Raw genomic sequence first — 16,730 nt, forward strand, 5'->3', positions numbered from 1 at the left:
CTGCTTTGCTCAGGGTGGTGGGAGGACGGGATAAGAGTCATAGTTTGCCTTAAAGCCGTAGCTGCTACTGAAAGTAGACTGGTGTGAGCATTTCATTCTAATCCGTCAACTATATAATTCTGTAACTTTATAGTAACGCTAAGAGCATCACTGCCAAAATCTTACTCGGTGCATTTTTCCTGCTTCTACATTTGTAAGGAGAATAAAAAAAGGACACAATGAAATATGTGGTTGATATTAATGTGAAATATTAGGTTGATATTAATAGAAATTAAAGACAATAGTACTGTGCTATAAAACTGTCCATCTGTAAAATATGCTGTGTAATTTCTAGTTAACAATGTTATGCTTTATGCAATTCTAATTATCTTCTCTGAAATAACTCTACTGAGTTCTTTATCTACAGTTTTACTGCATCTTAGTGAGCATAGCTGGATGCAGGTGACTTTTCCAAATGCTTTAGTAATCTTTGTGTTTAGATATGGTTACTATTTATTGTATACTTGTAAAAAGCTGTTTCTGTTGATATGCTAAAGCTGTATTACCAACTATGATAATATCTTTAATTTTATTTGTATCTAAATGCCCGGGTTACTAATGTCAAAGAAAACATCTGTATCTTTTCTTTTTCCCCCCTCCCTCCAGGAAATTTGAATGTTACTCTTCAAGTGTGGGATATAGGGGGGCAAACAATAGGAGGCAAGATGCTGGATAAATATATCTATGGAGCTCAGGTATGGTATAAATGATAATATTATCTAAGTAACGAGATAGAATTTGTTGGAACTTTGCTCTCAAAATTATACTTATCTTGCAGGATATTTTTTTTTTTGTAGATCTTAATGTTGAACATCTGCTTAACCTAAAGTTAATTGATAGTAATATGCAACCCTTAATGTGGGATGTAGTTAATTTTTTTGAGCTGATTTTAAAAAGCAAAGTAAAGGTGCTCATTTGTAGATCCTAACAACTCTCAAAACAGATGTATGTTTCCATGCTTTGTGTCTTGAGTTGAGAAAAGCATAGTAAATAGTAAAAGCTATTTGGATATCCATGTGGTAGATATAGTGGCTGCTTTGAGAGCAGATGCCTCCTGGGGGGAAGAAGTAGAAGGAGGAAATTAAGAGCAATCCTACACCGTTAAACTCATACGTGCAATTGGTGTTATAAGAGGGGAAACAAAAGGAGGCAACCAGGTAGCTGAATATTTTTGCAGAACTCCTATCCAATGAAAATTTTATCTAGAGGTTAACTAAGTGACTTAAGGTGAATGGTAGGATTAAGTGTGAGATAATATTTATATGGTATATTGAGCAATGAGATGGTTTGGGTTGATGTACTGTATGCCAAACTTTTTAACGTGGATGATCATAAGATGTACTCTGTTCTTTAATTTGGAGTTTGTAATGAGAACAATAGGCATAATACACTTCATAGATATATCTGAAAAGAAAACAAGTATATCTATTTGTGTGTGTTTGTTTTCCATTATTTTAAGCGGCAGAAATATGGGATCCTAAAACTTGTATTGGATAGAAACTTTGTTCTAATAAGTATAGAGCAGGAATGGCTAATTAGAGATTAGGATTTATTAATTGACAGGATAAAGACGAACTTGTCAATTTCACATTTGGCACTTTCAAAAAAATACCTAAATGCTTTTAGCTGTTTTTGTTAAAAAAAAAAAAAATATATATATATATATATATTTTGCTGCTCTGTGAAAGATCTACCAAGCAATGGGAGAAACTGGCTTCCATGACAAAGGGAATTTGATTAATCACAAATTGTTGCCATATGCACAAAGTAAACTCTATGAAAGAAGTAAAAGGCTATTAACTTCTTCTGCATTGCATTTGGTGATAAACTTAGGAGTTTCTTATCAACAAGAGTAGGTCAAAAAGTTAATACCAGTGCTCCAAGGTAGGTTCATATCAGTAAGCCTAAAGTTACAGTAACCTGATTTTTAGTCATTTTGAGCAAATCAACAAAAGAATCCACATCCAGTGTCTTTAACCTCCTCCCACCTTCTGTTATTACTTCCCCCCCCTCCTTTTTTTAATGAACTAGTGGCTCTTCTCCCTCCCCTTGTTGGTATATAACACCAATGTCTGTAATAGGCTTCTTATCCTCAGGGCTGACTTTGAATACACTTTTGTATTAGTTTTGTAACAGCATCTCTTAAAGGCAGTTAAAGCTATCTTTATCTTCATCTATTTATGAAAAACACTGTGAATAATTCTGAAAGGCACTGTATTCAGTTTGTTTCCAGGCTGAAGTATTTCATGTTGAGCATCTGTAACTTTGTGGAAGAAAAAGAAGGAAGGTAAAATAGTGCAAGTAGGAGTATCTAGAAGGAAAAATCTTCTCAGATACATAGAAAAAATTCCCCCCCCCCCCCACACACACACACTAGGGAAAAAACAGAAGAATCATCCAGAAAAATATAGTTGCTCTGTCCCACCTTGGTAGCTGAATTTCACTGATAAGTCAAAAGAATTCTGAAAGCTGGGGGGGAAAAGAGCTGTTTGATCTTTTATAAAAGTAAGGGGCTAGTAAACAGCATTTTTTCAGTGGCAGTTAAAGTTGACACATTTATTTCAGAATTGTGGGAGGCTAAGAGTAATTGTATAGTCAGTGACCGCAGCTGAGCTAATAGACGAGAACTCATTAAGTCATGGAACTGAACTGTGTGCAATTGAGTGACTCTATCCTCAGTCTCACCAAAGACGACAGTGATTAAGTGTCTGTGAACTCTTTTTTCCTGTAAAGATAGCTTATCTGCAGATGAGCGAGGTATCATAAGGAAGTTGCTCTTTGCTAAAATGAATATTTTTGTGTCTAAAAAACCTTAATCTTTATAGTTTTGGTCTAAAATAGTTTATGAATATTAAGAAATTGTAAAATCAATTTAGTTCCTTCATATTATAGCCAGTTATTGCATGGGGCCAGCTACCGATAAACTTGGAGAATAAAACTACACGTGCACTTAGTGTCTTTTGTAGCCTTTTTGTTGTGACGAACCTTGACATAAACTTGACACCTTTTAAATATTGACCATCTAGTGTGAATATATTACTTGGTTGAATATTGTTATGTCACTTCTATAATTGTAGTACTGCTGTATAATAGCAGTGCTGCTGTTTGGGAAATATATTTCAGAACTGCTCCCATCTCTCAGCTGTAATTGCTGCCCCTATCCACATATCTAGTTTAAAGTATACTTAAGAGCTGGCATATGCTACCTCATAAATTGGCTTGTTAATAGAATAAGAGTTCTGCAGACCGTACCTTCTCTAGAGACCAGCAAATCATTTCTGCAGTATTCTCAGTTTCCAGTGGCCTATATTTGAAAATATTTTATAATTCAGAAACAAAAAGCACTCACATATGCAGTAATGTAGGCAAAATGTCTCTATTACTAGAGTGCAATTATGCAAGTAGGGAATATTTGCCACATTGCTGGAGACTAGAGAATTAACATACTGTTCTCGCTATGTTGTCCTCCATATGTTTCAAACTCTTTTCATGGCAGGGAAATGTGCTACTTCTGTGTTACAAGGCCAATGTTAATTTTCTGCCTTAATTCCTCATGCATAATGGGGAAATAACAGGTTTTATGCTTTCCACTCATTCTGTACTCAATAGACTGTAAGTTTGTGGAAAATATGATGTATTTTTGGTGAAAGCAAAGATGGAGTTTCTACTTTAAATGAAAAAGGAGAAATAAATTTTAACTATGGAGTTATGGCTAGTTCTTCATTAATTATCCAACCCACAGTAAGCTGCTTATAGAATGCTGTTGTGTCAAAACCTAAGCAATAATTTTTCACTGACCCAGATGCCATGCTGCCTTTTTTTGTATCTCTAAGATGTTATACCTGCTGGCTTTGCCCTACTTGGATAGATTGCTCTGACATAAAACTTGAGTAACCCATTGGTGAAGTAAACTCTTACTGCAGTAATGCCATCTCACATGAAATCATGGCTATTGTGCAGTTATCCTGAACATGAATTGAAGTGATGTTCAAGAGATGTCAGTATTTACAGCTGGTTTTGTTCAGCTTTACAAAAATTTCATGGTGTAGGTATTGGCATCTGACTGATCTATTATTAAAGAAGAAGTTGGGGGATCTTACAGTTTGGGAAACAATCTCAGTTCATGAGCAGAAAATGGTACGGGGAGAGAAAAACCAGAAAAGGTAACTTAAAACAATAGTATAGTACACAGATCATAAGAAAACAGGTCTGAGATGCAGAACCATGTAAGCTAGGATTCAAGTATTTCAGTCTCGTAAATACAAGAAGTCATTGAGAAGACTGAAAAGAGAATGATCCAGAAAAGAATATACTTTAAAGGCAGTGTTTTAGACCAAGCAGCAGGGCACAAAAAGGAAGTTGGGTGAGCCGTAGTGCGAAACTTTGTTTAATAATTTATTTCAAGACAATGCCACCAGGAAAGCTCTTTCTTCTGAAGGTGTAGGTGGGCTGCACTTGGCTAGAGGATCTGTAGCAGGGTAGCACTTCGAAGAAATAGTAGAGACAAAGTTGGCCAACATTAAGTGTCTTGGATTCTATTAACTTTATCTTTCATCTGACTCTGATTAAACTTTAAAGCATCTTCAGCATTGAAAAGTTTGCCCTGCCTTCCGCAAGCTGGTTTGTTGTGCTTTTCTGCAAGCTGGTGAATGGGCTGGACCACTGCTGAAAGAGGCATGCCATGTGCCCTTTCTCATTTACACCTTTCAGTCTTAAGTCTGTTCTTCTAGTCTTTACAATACCTATCCTTCAGCTCTAGTGTCATCTTCCCCACTGAACAGCTCATAACATCCATATGCCCTTCCTGAAACAAGGCGTATATTAGAACAGACAAATATACATGGAAAGGCCTTTGGATGGCTATAAAAATGGTCAGAAGTTAGGTGAGACACAAAATATTAAGGAATACGGGTAGAAAAGTTGGAAGAGGGTAGTGGGTGTTTAATATTAGATTTGATTACTGAAGTAAAGGAGGAAGAGGAAGTGGGTGTCATAAGTCTTAATTTCTTTGGAGGAACTAATGAAAACTGTTCCTCAGAAAGTAATAGACAAAATTGTTTTAAGGAACAAGAAGCTCATTTTGCCAACAAGTTGGTGGGATTGAAGTAAGAGAGATGGATTTGTATTGCAGTCATAGGGAAACAGAAATTGAAGAGATCTCAGTAGGATCTGTTCCCATCTTCTGAAGCTCTACCTGCATAATTTCTATTTCATGTATATCAACCTTAAAATCCTTCAGTTTTGGGAATTCTGTCACAAACAAAGGTATATTTCAGACCTTCACTATTCTTACTGTTCACATGTTTTCTCTGATATGTACTCTTCTCTCTATAATCTTCTCTCTGTGAATTAATCCTACTGCTGCTTGTCTCCTTGGTCACAGAATGATAGGAAAATGCAGGTTGGAAGAGACTTCCTGAGGCTTCTAGTCCAACCTCCTGCTCAAAGCAGGGTCAGCTATGAGATCAGAACAGCTTGCTCAGGGCTTTACTCAGTCTGTTCTTGAAAACCTATAAGAACAGAGACTATACAACCACTCTGGGAAGCCTGTTTCACTGCTCACTGTTCCACTCACCTCATGGTGAAAAAGTTTTTTCCTTATTTCCAGTCTGAATGTTTCTTGTTTTGACTTGAGCTCATTGCATTTCATCCTCCTCTCATGCAATGCTGTGAAGAGCTCCATCTCCTCAATAGCCTCCTTGTGGGTATGGGAGGGCTGCTATTAGGTCTACCAAAGCCATCTCTGCTCCATGCTGAACGAGTCTGAGGAGAAGCTGAAGGAACTAGGACAAGTGCTCTGACCATCCTGGTGGTCCTCCACTGAACTTGTTCTGGTTTATCGATGTCTTTTGTGTCTTTGGCAGAGGGGAGAGGAGGCTTAGATGGGTTGCATTATTCTAGGTATGTTCTAGGTAGTGCTGAGTAGAGGGGGATAATCACTTCTCTGTGTGTGGCTGTGCTCCTGCTAGTATAGCTCAGGATACTGTTGGCTTTCACTGCTGCCACAAAACACTGCTGGCTCGCATTCGGCTTGCTGCCTGCCAAGGCCCTCAGGTCATTTTCAGCTTCTCCCCAGCTAGTCAGTCCCCCCAGACAGTGCTGTTTTTACCTTCCCAGCTGCAAGACTTTGCATTTGTCCTTGCTGAATGTCATAAGGTTACTGTTGGCCCATTCTTTCGGTTTGTCCAGGTACAAGCAAGCCCTGCCATCGAGCATATTGACTGCTCCTCCTAATTCAGTGTCATCTGCAAACTGAGTATAAAAGCATATAAAAGGAGAACTAGTTACCTTCACTTGACATTTTTAGCAGCAAAATTGTGCCTGCCATCAGTCTTGTGTTTGTTGAAACAGTCCAGTTTTTTCAATTTTTGTATGTCAGTTACGCTTTCTAAACCTCTGATATTGTTACTGTTCTCTTCTAGTCTACTTTTTTCTAGATAGCCAGTGCCCAAAGCTGGATGCAATATATCACCTGGGATGTTTCATTCCAGTTTGATATTTGCCTTTTTTTTGCTACAAAGCAAGTTTGACTTGTATTCAACTGTCTCTACTCTAACTCCTTGATCCTTTGCTATAGAACCTGCTACAAAGCCAGATGTTTCCTATCCTTGTGCAGTTGATTATTGCTTCCTTTGAACTTGTCCTGGTACTTATTGAATTGCATCCTGTTATTTTTAGATTGTTTCTCCCATTTGGCAAGATCATCTTATAATCTAAACTCTCCTCAAATACTCTTGCAGTCTTTACCAATTTGTTGTCATCTGTGAAATAAATCTACTGAGCATGCACTCTGTTTCAAGACCTGAGGCAATCATGAAACTATCAAATATACCTGACAAACCTCTGAAAAACTCTACTTGAAAAATCTTTTCACTTGATACTGAACTATTGAATCGGCTAATTTTGTATCCATCATATTGTTTCTTTAGATTATTCATAAAAACCTAATGTTTGGGACAGTGTGTAGTTCCAGGGAGATATATATATATATTTATATGTGAACTGCATGAGAACAAGAACAACAGAAGCCAGTTCTGACTGTATTTTTCAATTACAAGATACGTAGTTTCTTATGGCATAGTTCAGTGCACTACAACATAAAAGGGAGGGAGCTGGCCTTTCACCTCCCAAAGGAGAGCAGAGAAGCAACAGTCAGGCAATATGAAAAACAAAATTCAGTCAAACATTTATTTTTCATGTTTTTTTTCCAAAAAAGGAACTGTAAACTACAGACTACAAACAAAGCTAGCTAAAATAGAAGTCCTTCTCCAGTGTGATTTTTATCTTCTTATTAGTATGAAGTGCTTTTTGGGATTTTTCACAATGTATTTGCAATTTGGGATATTTATAACTAATTGTGCTCTTTTGTGAATTGCCATTTTTTTCTCCCTTTGTAATTCAGTTAGCATATGAATTTGAAATATTACAGTATTTCTATGTATTCCATGTAAAGTATGTTTACTACAGAAGCTTATACTGACTTTTGTTTAATTATTCCTCAGAAGGTAAAATGCCATCATTTGTAAAGCTATGTTTTATGATAATCTAATCATTTTACCATTTAACAATATTTTATAACCTGTCATGTTTTAAATATATCTTTCCTTTAGGGTATTCTCTTGGTTTATGATATTACAAACTGCCAGAGCTTTGAAAATTTAGAAGACTGGTATAATGCAGTAAAAAAAGCGAATGAAGATTCGGAAACACAGCCACTTGTGGCCTTGGTTGGAAATAAAAGTAAGCTATTCATTTTTAAATATTAATTGGAATACTGTGGGTGTTTAAACAAGTATCACAGGGCATATATCTTTAGCAAAAGGAAACTGATTTGTGTATTTGTGTCTTATGTATTAAGTCTATGATGGCCATGTTTATATGACATATTTTGGTGCATCTAAGGGTTCTTGTTCCTGGGCAGCCAGGGTGAGGGACTTGCTGGAGCATGCTTTGTTTGGGACGTAGCCTCTGTCTCTGTTTTCCTTACTTGGAGAGCAGCACACAGGAATGGAGAGGATCTCTCTCACCTGAGTTTGAATTTGATGTAATTTCTGGATATATCTGTGGCATGCATCTAGAATGGAGAACTGGGAAGCTTTCCTATGTCCAAGGAGAGGTATATTGTATGGTTCTGTATATCAAGGAGAACAGCTATGTTTCTCTGCTGAATAGAGACTGGTAAATTAAACTAGTGGTATCTGTTATTTAGCATGAGAGATAATGAGTTTTCTGGGTTTTTTGCATGCCAGTAATTTTGCAAATAATTAAAACCAATTAAATAATTGATATCTATTACTTAGTATTAGGTATAATATTTTGAGCTTTCTCTCTCTCTCTTTTTTTTTTTTCATGACAATAATTTTATGCATGAGGTTACTTATTCCATGTTATTCATGTGGGATTTTTTTACCTGTCCTGTTTTTGACCATGTGAGTATGCTATAATGCTTTTGTTTACTCTTGATCACCAAAATATACTGCCTTAAATAACCATCCCCTGTTAGTTCTGTAATTAGGTGAATACCAAATTCCCTCATTTCCAATTAATCATCTGGAAAAATCTCCATCAGCATATCTGAGGTCTTGACTCCAAGTCTCTTAACCTTTTTCTATTGAAGGTGATAGGAGTAACATAAAGCAACTTCAGAAACGGAGTTAAGTGATGGAAGCATTTTTTTTTAATACCTAGCATTTGAATTTATTTGAACAAGAAATCCCTTTTTTTTCTTTTTTTACTTTCTCACATATTTAGTGCCTCTGTCACAATGTCCACATCATGGACAAATCTGAGAAAAGACTCATCTAGAAAGGTAGTATTGTTTAAAAGCATTTAAAAATAATATAGAGACGACACTTTAATTCAGAATTGGTTAACTGTAGTGTCGCTACTGCAGTGTTACAATTTTTTCTGATATTAATTATGAAAGACTACTTTTTTCTGGGAAGAAAACAGAGAAGCTCTTAGAGTTACAATATATAAATAGCACTTCTGAAAGTATAACATAGACTGTGTTGTACTGTAGCACACCAGAGCCAATAATACAGATTCTGTTGAAATTCAAATGAAAAATATTTTTCACTGATTTATATTTTACCCCAAAATTGGACTTCCTAACTGGAGTTCTGCAAATCTTACGAAGTATTTACAGTAGGATACACGTAAGTAATTTCTTTTGCTGGAATGACACCATATAGGCAGAAAACCAGACACTGGTTTCCATTTGCAGTTAAAAGAGAATGTTTTATCTCTGTTATATACCTTAAGTATATGGGTTTTTTTTTCCCCTCATATACATGTGTGCAATTCTTTGAAATCCAAGTATTTCTTCAGGAGCATCTGCAAATAGAATATGGGCGAGTTTCCAGATAGACTGATATATGGAAAAGGCTTTTGTTTCATGAAAGCAATGTCTGAAGGGACAGCTTACTTGCTGCCTGGTTGTCCTTCAGAAGCTGTGTGTGGAAAAAGAAAACCAAACTATTGCTTTCATGTGATCCTAAGGACGTTTGTTGCTCTTGCACATATCATGAGCTGCTTGGTGTCCCTCAAAAGAAGGCTTGCAGGGGATGTTACTTACAGTGGTCATTCTTTTGCTTTATTTTTATTTCAGCATGATAAAAATTAGGCTTTTAGAAATTCATTGCTTTTCTGGACTTTGTAATAGGGGAAGAACCTCCGGGGAGGGCTTCCATCTCAGTGCTTTAATGCCCTGTGAGAGCTTATGATAGGCAGGCTCCTATTGTTACATAAGTAGAAAACAAGGTAAGTAAGTGCTTACAGAGAAGCGTTATGTTGATTCTTGCATATTATGAAGGGATGAAGCTATCACTGCTAACAGTTTTTTCAGATGGGATCACTGTATTCAGAATAGGTCAACCTCTTTAGCCAGTAAGTGGTAAGACACTTGTGTAGAATGTAAGAGCAAGAGGTTTCAAGGCACAAAAAGCCATTTCATAAACTTGTTTGACCTCGTGCATGATACAGGGTGGATACTTTCAGTCAGTAGCTCCCGTCTGAAGCCTGTACTTGATTTTTGAGCTATAGCATGTCTTTTAGAAAAATATCCAAATATGTTCACTGAAAGACTAGAAACTTTTGTGTCCATAGTCAGGTTACTCTAACTTTCTTTCTGATGAAAGTTTTTTTAAAAAAATGGCAAGAATACTGTTATTTTCACTCACGACACTTCATTACTTTGGAAAATTGGGCCTGTAGTTAGGTATATGGATGAGAATTTATAAGCCCACCAGTAACCATCCATTTTGATGGATTTCTTGGCCTAAAATTAGTGCTGCTCTTTCAAGTCTACTTAGCTTGGGGTTATGCTCCCATTTGTCAGATTTTTCATTTACTAATATCACCTGAAAGAAAAGAGTTTTTTTTTCCCGGTTTCAGGGTGAACACACATGGGGTCTATGTAACAGTGCTCCAGAAATAGGAACAAAGCTATGGTTAAAAAAGCTTGGAAGAAAACAATAAGAAATATGTATTTCTTCATTATCGAATATGGAAGACTGTACACATGAATTACAGCAGATGTAAATAATTTCCTCAGGTAATTTTGTCATTGAAAACATAGATTGTTTCAAGTATAACAGTAAATTATATGTACTAGGTGTTAAATTGGCTATAAAAATGCGTGATTTATTAGTGTTTTGTTACATCAATTTATAATCATCACAACTGTTAAATTTGTCAAATTTGGAGGAAGTTCTTCAGTATTCTACCAGACTTGAAGAAATCGTGCTGTTCAGTTGTGATTTAAATGAATCAGCACTGATTTTGACTCTTCCATTTTATTTTACATTGCAACAGATTAGAAGTATGAACATAGCAAGCTCCTGTGTGTCTGCTGAAAGGATGATAATTTTAAAGTGATGGCAGCTTATTAAAATGTCCTATTGTGATTGTAACATTAAAATTTACTGATCAAATGATGAAATGTAATTAAAGAAATTTCTACATACAAAGCTTCTTTTTTATTTATTTGCTTCTGGAGTAGATAGAAAGAGGGATTAAATTGTTTTTTAAAAAAAAAAGGGAACACACAAGAGCTTTAGAGATGCATCCTCCTTTGTGAAAGGAGTATATTTTTAAGATGGCTATTTGTCCTCCTGTGTGCTTAGTTTTGTTTTTCACTCTTTCTTACTACTTTACTTCCTTGCATGTTTCTCTACAGCTTGACCAACTGATTCTGTCAGAGTAGGAGACTGACTTGAGCCAAGATCTTGCCCAGACCTGCTTCCTGCACTTATTCTATTCTCAGTTATATCACTATCTTCCCATAGTTTTGTGTGTGTGCGTGCATGTTCAGTAAACAATACATAGAATTGTAAAACCTAACTTGGGATGTTTCTTTTTTAAATTAATTGTAAGTCATGAGATTAAATCCTAAAATTTAGTGTTGAGTCTTAAATTTAACTTCCCTTATAACTTTTCTGTAACTTACTTTCCAGTGTTTTAATCTTATTTAATATAAAGTATATTTGAAATATGCTTATTTATATGTTGCTGTATACCACTTCAGTTGCACCAGAAACAATGGTCTAAGCTTTGTTGTCAACAATAAAAAATGCTTTGGAGTTTCAGTGTAGTAAACTAAAACTTTTATAGATATTGTACTGTCGAGTACTTTGACATGTAATATTGTGTAGTATAAAGGAAGCTCTAGTTATCAGATGAACAAAGTATATTTAGTGCACTTAGGATCTTTGCTTAAACTGTTGGTATTGATTTGAATTTCTGTAATTCGCAATGGGTTGTCTAGTCATTTGTGTGAATTAGAGAGGTTTTACTGTGTTTTATGTGACTGATGTGTTTCGTTCCTTTCTGCCTGGACTAGTGCTTTGTATGTTTTCCTCTGCACTAATGTATAACCAGACTCCTCAAGTGTCCTACCAACATTTTCAGTGGATATACTGTAAACAAAAATTAACCCAGGTTGCATGGGAGCTACACTCTTTTTGATTTATAGCTACCTAGATGGTCTCAGGGCGGTGGTTATCTGTAACTTATATAGGGGGTAGGAATTATCAGGTACCAGTGTATAGTGGATGGATGAATGATTTCTATTCTTAGAGATATTAACCAGATCCACTCCTCAATAAAGACTAATAACTCAGATTTTTAAACAGTCTTCATGACAGATGAGGGCATAGAGGAGAGTGCATCAACACTAATTAAGAATGTTGACCGTTCGTTCGTTTTGGCTGTGATTAATTGATCTTGGAGTGCTATCTCTGAACAGGAAGCGATATGCTGTTATACTGTGAAGTTTAAAGGTTACATTTTAGTGTACCCTTTAACTTGCATTTACATACAATGTTAAATCTTTTTAGCTATCTTATCTGACCACAGAAAGAAACATTTTCCAGCCCACATATGAATGAATGTTTAGTGTACTGCGTACTAATGCGAATCTGGCCTTTAATAGGACCTATCCAGTCTGCTTTTGGGCTGCGTTACTGTCCTAGCTACTTAGCCTCCTCATTTGCAGTAGCAATGCTTCCTCAGTAATACTCTGTTTGTTAAAGTTCAGGACTACATATTCACTCCCTTGTCCCTCTTGCCTTCCCCCAGCTGTTTTCTGTTCTTGTTCCCTATGCTCTTACACTTGTTAGGACCTTCACCTGTAATTAAAACAAGTGTAGAGCAGCTCATGCAAAGACTCTGTTCCTTTGAGTCTTTTGCCTGGTTAAACTATAGATCCTGTATGCCTGACAGCAGGACCAGTCATGAGAGCCTCCACATGCTCCTGGGACTGGAGGGTAAACTACTTGTATGTAAAGACTCCCTTAAAAAGGGAACCTTGTCCTGTGCTACGGTCAATTTACCTACTCATTTGAATAAATGTAGAATGTTACCCTGTTTTAAAATATGTATAGAATGTTTGTCTCGACAAACTTGCAAGATTAATAGAAAATGTAGTCCTATGTATTATTTTGTTTCTTCCGTCAAATCAGAAGTTCCCTCAGTTAACTTTTATTTACTATTTTTAAGAAGAAGGTTAAATTAATGAAATAGAAAATGACAGTGGAAATGATCTTTTATTCACAATAATAATATATTTCCAACTCAGTGTCCGAATGTGTTTTGTATTACTTTAGGGATGGTAGCAATTTAAAATGCATATTTTTGAGTCATAAAATTATCTTGCATGTCTGAGAAAATATCTGTCTTGTGGGACTTTGATCCTACATCATGCTAAGCGTAATATCAGTAGTGGAAGCAATGACATTGCTGGCTACCAGCACTGCCAAAGTGATCTATTTCATTATCTCAGTTGAATTGTCATTTGGGCAAATCTACTAAAGGGTGATATGTCCCACACAGAGGTAAGGTAAATGGAGCCTGAGCCACAAGTGTCGTTCTTTAGAAGGTAGCTTAGCTTACAGAAGCTTGTGCAGGACAAAAGAAATGGGGTATGTGTGGATGGGTCTTTGCAGTGCTGTAATATTTACTTAGGAATATTCCATTGGCTGAGAACGGAGAACACCTGACAGGATATATCACAAGCATCTGGACATATATACTGCATTCTGCCCCAAATTTCTATGTTATCTGCTGTGGTAAATGTATCTGTTTCATCTGCTTGCAAATTAGCCCAAGTTTTACTCACAGTCTTCTTTCAGAACCGTTCATAAAATAATCTCTGAAGTGGGGATTCAGAGTGGAGACAGCAGCTGCTAAATCAGCAGGTTAGAAGCAGATTTTAGATTTTCTTCTAGTGCTGCCACCATTACTGGAGCATGTATACCTGATGGATTTTGATGCCGTCTCTGAAAAGCCAAGTCATCTGTGCTAGAGTGCTAACGAAGAACAGAGTAGAATGGAGAAATCTCTTTTTGTCAAAAATCTTTTTTTGTTTGACTGTGTTAAAACACATAATGGTCATTATCATCTTTTTGGGCACTGTTTGCATTTAGATCCGTTTCTGATGTTCAATACAGATTGAATTAGCTAGTAGTGAGTCTGCTATTTGAGTTGCATTCTGCTGCAGTACAGAATTCAGCTGCAGTGTTTAGGCTGAATAGTTTATGAATTTATATATGAGATACAAATTTGCTGTTATACCAGTTGTCTGAGTTTGAAATTTATACAGCTCAACAGAACCCTGATGTAAACAGGTGTAATTCCTTTGAAGCGAATGAATTTCCATTCATTTGAACCTGGGCAGGTTAGGCGTAATACTGTGTAAACTGTTTGCTGAATGTAACGTATTCTAATTCTAGTCGTATGTTGCTTTAACAAGAAAGTGAGGGTAGTCTAAAAAGGGAGGACTAAGCCAACTGATAAACTATTATTATTTTATGTTTTCTTATTTTGGTTAGCATGAATAACTTGGTTTGTTCTCCTTCTAGCACTTAAAATCCCGAGGTTGCTCTTCCCTTTTTTATTTGTGCATGTAAATCTTCTCTGCAAAAGAGACCAAGTTCAAAGAGCTAGTAGAATATTGTTACTGTAGCTGGAACTCAAATGCCAGTGTGACAGAAGTGCCAGTAAATAGTATATCCACATTCAGTAACAGTTATGCTTAAATTTAGAGAAATCTGTAAAGATGTCATTGAAAAATGGAAATAGAAGTAAACCGTTTAAATACAAAGGTTAGAACAGTATATGTATCCTATTTTTATAATAATACACAAGTGAAATGCTGAGAGATCTCTTACTGTTTCCATGGATTTTGTCTGTCGTTTATTTAGCAGTGTAGACATATGTCTAATAAAAAAAGATGCTGCATAAACCATAGTTCAGGCTGAATGTGCTTCTGTTTTTGGTTTAGGTAGAAATGTTTTTCCTGGCTGCGTCCTTCATACTTAGGTCTTCTTACAACAAATGGAAAGCCCTTAATTGTACCTAAGGGAATAGTTAATCTATGGTGGACATATGGTGGACAAAAGCTGAGTCTAGTAAATGAAAAAAATTATAAACAGAAAATGTGTGAATGTCTGCACAGTCTGAGAGTCATGGGAGATATTGTGCTGTTGGAGTGTAGCTTATTTTAAGTTAATTTGCTGTTCTTTTCTGTTAGTATACTAATGGAATAGTGCAATATAAAATAGATAATTATTTTAAAACTGAACAACTTTTGTATCTATTGGATTGAAAAAATACCTGTTTTTAAGACATGACTTTTTTTTTCTTTGCAAGGTGTCCCACCCTGATCTTTGCAATTTGATTTTGCTAGTGGAGTGAAGCACCCTGAAATTTTTAAAAGTTATAACATTTGATTGGGGGCAGTTAATCAGTGTTAACCCTGAACAGCTCTTGGGCTTTATGGATTCAAGTATTATATGTGGTTGCACTGCTCCAGCAAAAGGTTAAGTATTAATGGAAAATGTTCACAGCTCTTTTACTCAAAGAAAACATGTTACTTGTAAGTTTTCTTTTGATTTCACTTTTACAGTTACATTGAATGTCCTCATTCATTTAGCCATCCATAAAGCAAATATTGTTGCACATGCAGTGGATAATAAGTCTTTTTAGGACTACTTGTGTGGTATGTCACAGATCATTAACTGCAAGTAACCACCTGACTTGAGGGAAGTCTGGAAGCATCATTACAGTGAAATAAGCTTTTATTTCTGTATCACTGCAGCACATTGATTTGTAGGAATGTCTCCATTAGCTACCGTGAAAATATATTCTCATATATTATTATTGAAGGAAGTTGATGATAGAGGATAACCAATGTTCACATGTGAATAGGGCATTAGTATTAGGCTTTTGGACAAAGTGGAAAAGAGACAAGTGCTATTGTAGCATTATTTTCTACTGAAGAACTGGATAAGTTAGTAAACTAATCTTTAACGCTTCACAATTTGAGTCTGGATAATGATATGTAGTAGCGATTATATGGTGTTTATGCGTGCAAAGTAATTTCACCTAGAATGTATACACCACCTGAGTTATGTTTACTACTATGTTTACTACGGGCATAAAGCATTAAAGAGAAGTTCATTTCCTGATCAGCAGGGAAAACTTAAGCTTTCTCCATTTAGATAATGGAGATGCGCATCTCCATTTCAATAAACTAAATAATTACCAGTTATTTCAAATAAAGTTCGTACATTTTTTTGATCTCAGCTAAGAGGATGAAGGATAACCTATGTTAATATGAAGGGTAAGTATATGGGAGAACGACCATTAATACGATTAAAAGCAGTTTGTAGTGTGGAAAAAAAATGCTGATACATTGTCCTAAAAATATTTTAGAAAATTTGAAGTTCTTGATGAGAAGTTAAGATGATGATATAGGATTATCTAGCTATGTTACTGTTTAGCAAAATAATCTGCCTTCATATCCTTTAGAAGCAAAAGACAATAGAAGATCAATAAGTAAGTAGAGTGTTCAAATCAGCCTTTTAGTTGTAGAGCACATGCAGATTCAAAAATGAAGAAGAGTTATGGAGAATGTATTGTATTAGGTATATCTTAAAATTGTATGATTGTCAGGACATCATCTTAGTGTCTCAGGGATTTGCAAGAGAAGGGGAAACTAATGGTACTATGTCAGGCTTTGCACGTAATTATAGCTCTGTATGCTTGATATGGTAAGAAGAGACATTCTGAGTTGACGGTGCCCCTTTCAGTATATGAACATGTAAACTCTTCTAACTGTATTTTTTTGGACAGATCTTTAAACATATTCCTGCATTCATGATGTTGGCATCCCTGGTTATGAATTCTAC

At 35.8% G+C, this 16,730-nt stretch overlaps 1 protein-coding gene across 4 annotated transcripts in view; it reads left to right on the top strand.

Moving 5' to 3' along the window:
• RAB28 (RAB28, member RAS oncogene family) overlaps positions 1–16,730 on the top strand; it is a 65,187-nt gene that overhangs the window by 12,641 nt on the left and 35,816 nt on the right. For all 4 annotated transcript variants that reach the window (XM_026122010.2, XM_026122012.2, XM_026122011.2 and 1 more), the window contains exons 3-4: positions 646–734; positions 7,650–7,779. In XM_026122010.2, the coding sequence (XP_025977795.1) occupies positions 646–734; positions 7,650–7,779 (219 nt within the window). The remainder of the gene's footprint in view (positions 1–645; positions 735–7,649; positions 7,780–16,730) is intronic.

This window comes from Dromaius novaehollandiae, chromosome 4 (assembly GCF_036370855.1).
Source record: "Dromaius novaehollandiae isolate bDroNov1 chromosome 4, bDroNov1.hap1, whole genome shotgun sequence".
Classification (NCBI taxonomy): Eukaryota; Metazoa; Chordata; class Aves; order Casuariiformes; family Dromaiidae; genus Dromaius; species Dromaius novaehollandiae.